The sequence below is a fragment of the Sphaeroforma arctica genome, assembly GCF_001186125.1.
Source record: "Sphaeroforma arctica JP610 unplaced genomic scaffold supercont1.532, whole genome shotgun sequence".
Taxonomy (NCBI): domain Eukaryota; class Ichthyosporea; order Ichthyophonida; genus Sphaeroforma; species Sphaeroforma arctica.
In genome coordinates, this window is record NW_014040026.1 from 16,273 (window position 1) to 18,427 (window position 2,155).

The 2,155-nt window shown below is 42.2% G+C and overlaps 1 protein-coding gene across 1 annotated transcript in view; it reads left to right on the plus strand.

Annotated features, from left to right (window-relative positions):
• Nucleotides 1-866: 866 nt before the first annotated feature.
• SARC_07023 (hypothetical protein) overlaps nt 867-2,155 on the plus strand; it is a gene marked incomplete at both ends in the record, with an annotated part of 11,187 nt that continues 9,898 nt past the window's right edge. Inside the window, 2 exons of the mRNA XM_014299040.1 lie at nt 867-1,058; nt 1,250-1,323. Coding sequence (XP_014154515.1) covers nt 867-1,058; nt 1,250-1,323 — 266 coding nt within the window. The remainder of the gene's footprint in view (nt 1,059-1,249; nt 1,324-2,155) is intronic.

The window sequence follows — 2,155 nt, forward strand, 5'->3', positions numbered from 1 at the left end:
GTGGTGGTTCGAGATGAGGATCTGGGGGAGTTTCCGCTGGCCCACACGGGAGTTAGTGGTATAGTGAGACATTTACATACACCGCTGGTTTGGATTATCGCTTGTTTTTTTTGTTATAATATTCCTCAGTCGAGTAGACCTCTATCGTATAGGTCTAGCATCGCATAGAATACATCTTGTGTCACAGAGTTGTGTCGCATAGTTGTAGTAATCGTATTGGCTGGTCTGGATTCTCTCAGTAACGTGAAAATAGTATCGACTGGTCCGGTATGTCTCTGTTATAGAGATGTAAGATCGTTCAGTGCAAGCGCCATGTTGGCGGCAAGGAGTAGGGATACTTGATGCTATACGGTATTTCCGGCGTCTCTCTCCCGTGTTCTATAATGTCTCATGTTAGACCAACGGAGCTACGTTGTCGAACACAGTACTACAAAATCAAATGATGTTCTGGTTTATACAGATTTGTTTACCTGATATAAGGACAAGTTTGCACTAGGTATACGCAACACCTACGCGTACAGTAGGCTAAAAATTCTATACTCCGTTAAAACCGCACATCTTCCAAAAACCACAAACGAACACACGAGGACTGATTTTATACAGTATCTATGTATGTCAGTTATCCGGAGAATGCGGACATACGAATATATGGCCGCACTCTCCGGATACACACAAAATCACACGAACAAATGGTCCTTACAGGTATGTATAGTCGATATGTAAAGCCTGGAAAGCATTTGTTTCTCGCCATAGTTAGATAAACAATATCTTTCTACGATAAAAGACATACTCCCTTATCACGGTAAAATCACGATCATTTCTTATCATTTCCTTATAATATAACGCAAGCGCCCTTTCATACAGGCATGCACATCCGATATGTGGAGTCTGAGTTACAATTGCTGCACGCTATGGTCAAGCTAGTGGGAGAAGCATGGGATGTGGATATACTCGTGGGCTTTGAGTCTCAGCGTGAGGCGTGGGGTTATCTAGTACAGAGAGCCGATATAAAGTACAGCTTCAATCTTTGCGCGTACATGTCCAGGACTCCCAATGAGGTGCGAATTTGTTTGCTCAGGAGTTGTAGGGTTCATAGGTTAGGATTAGGCTTTAATTGTATCTGTATTTGTAGTCGTGGACGGAGTAGTCTCTGTATATGTGATTTTCAACGTAATATTAAAAACTGTGTCCAAACGGTATTGTCAACTTTTGCTTGCTCTCACCCACACAAATGTCTACATTCATATAGGGGAAGAACACGGGCAAGAGAGAAGATGACGAGTACGGTTTCAACCGTGGATCCGGTGTACATGTTAATGGAAGGTCTGTGGCGGTTACATATGCTTGGTATCTCGTACATCCCATTTTGATTCTCGAATACACCATACCACAACTGAAGAAAATGTATTTCACTTGTATATATGTAATCAAGAGTACTCACAAAACGTTATGAAATACATAAGAAGCAAATAGCGTACATAGATAGAAAGCAACCACTAAAAAATAAGACTCAACAGATACTGAAGCTCTCATACTTGCCCATCAAGCGGTTATTCTATACAAATACATTAGGGTTGTCATTGACCCAGTACGTTCTCACAGGCCTAGCTTTTGTGTGTTGAACAAATACACCTCTCGGCATGTTACTCAAAATACTCTGTTACAGATGTACCATTCCCTCTGGCGCACGGCTTACATGCATAGTATGTACATAACATATCGTATACTTGCGCAGTACACTAATCATTTGCATACGGTCAACTCAACCCCATGCTACAGATAGACCATTCCTCCTGGCGCACGGCTAACATGCATGAAGTATATACTTGCGCAGTTAATCTTTTGCATACGGTCAACGTAACCCCATGCTACAGATGCATCATTCCCTCTGGCGCACGGCTAACACGCATGAAATAGAACAAATCGTATACGTGCGCAGTACACTAATATTTTGTGTACGGTCAACTTAACCCCAAGCTACGGATACACCATTCCCACTGGCGCACGGCTAACATGCATGAAATATAACATATCGTATACTTGCGCAGTACACCAATCTTTTGTGTACGGTCAACTTAATCCCATGCTACAGATACACCATTCGCTCTGGCGCACGGCTAACATGAATGAAATATAACATATCGTATACTTGGCG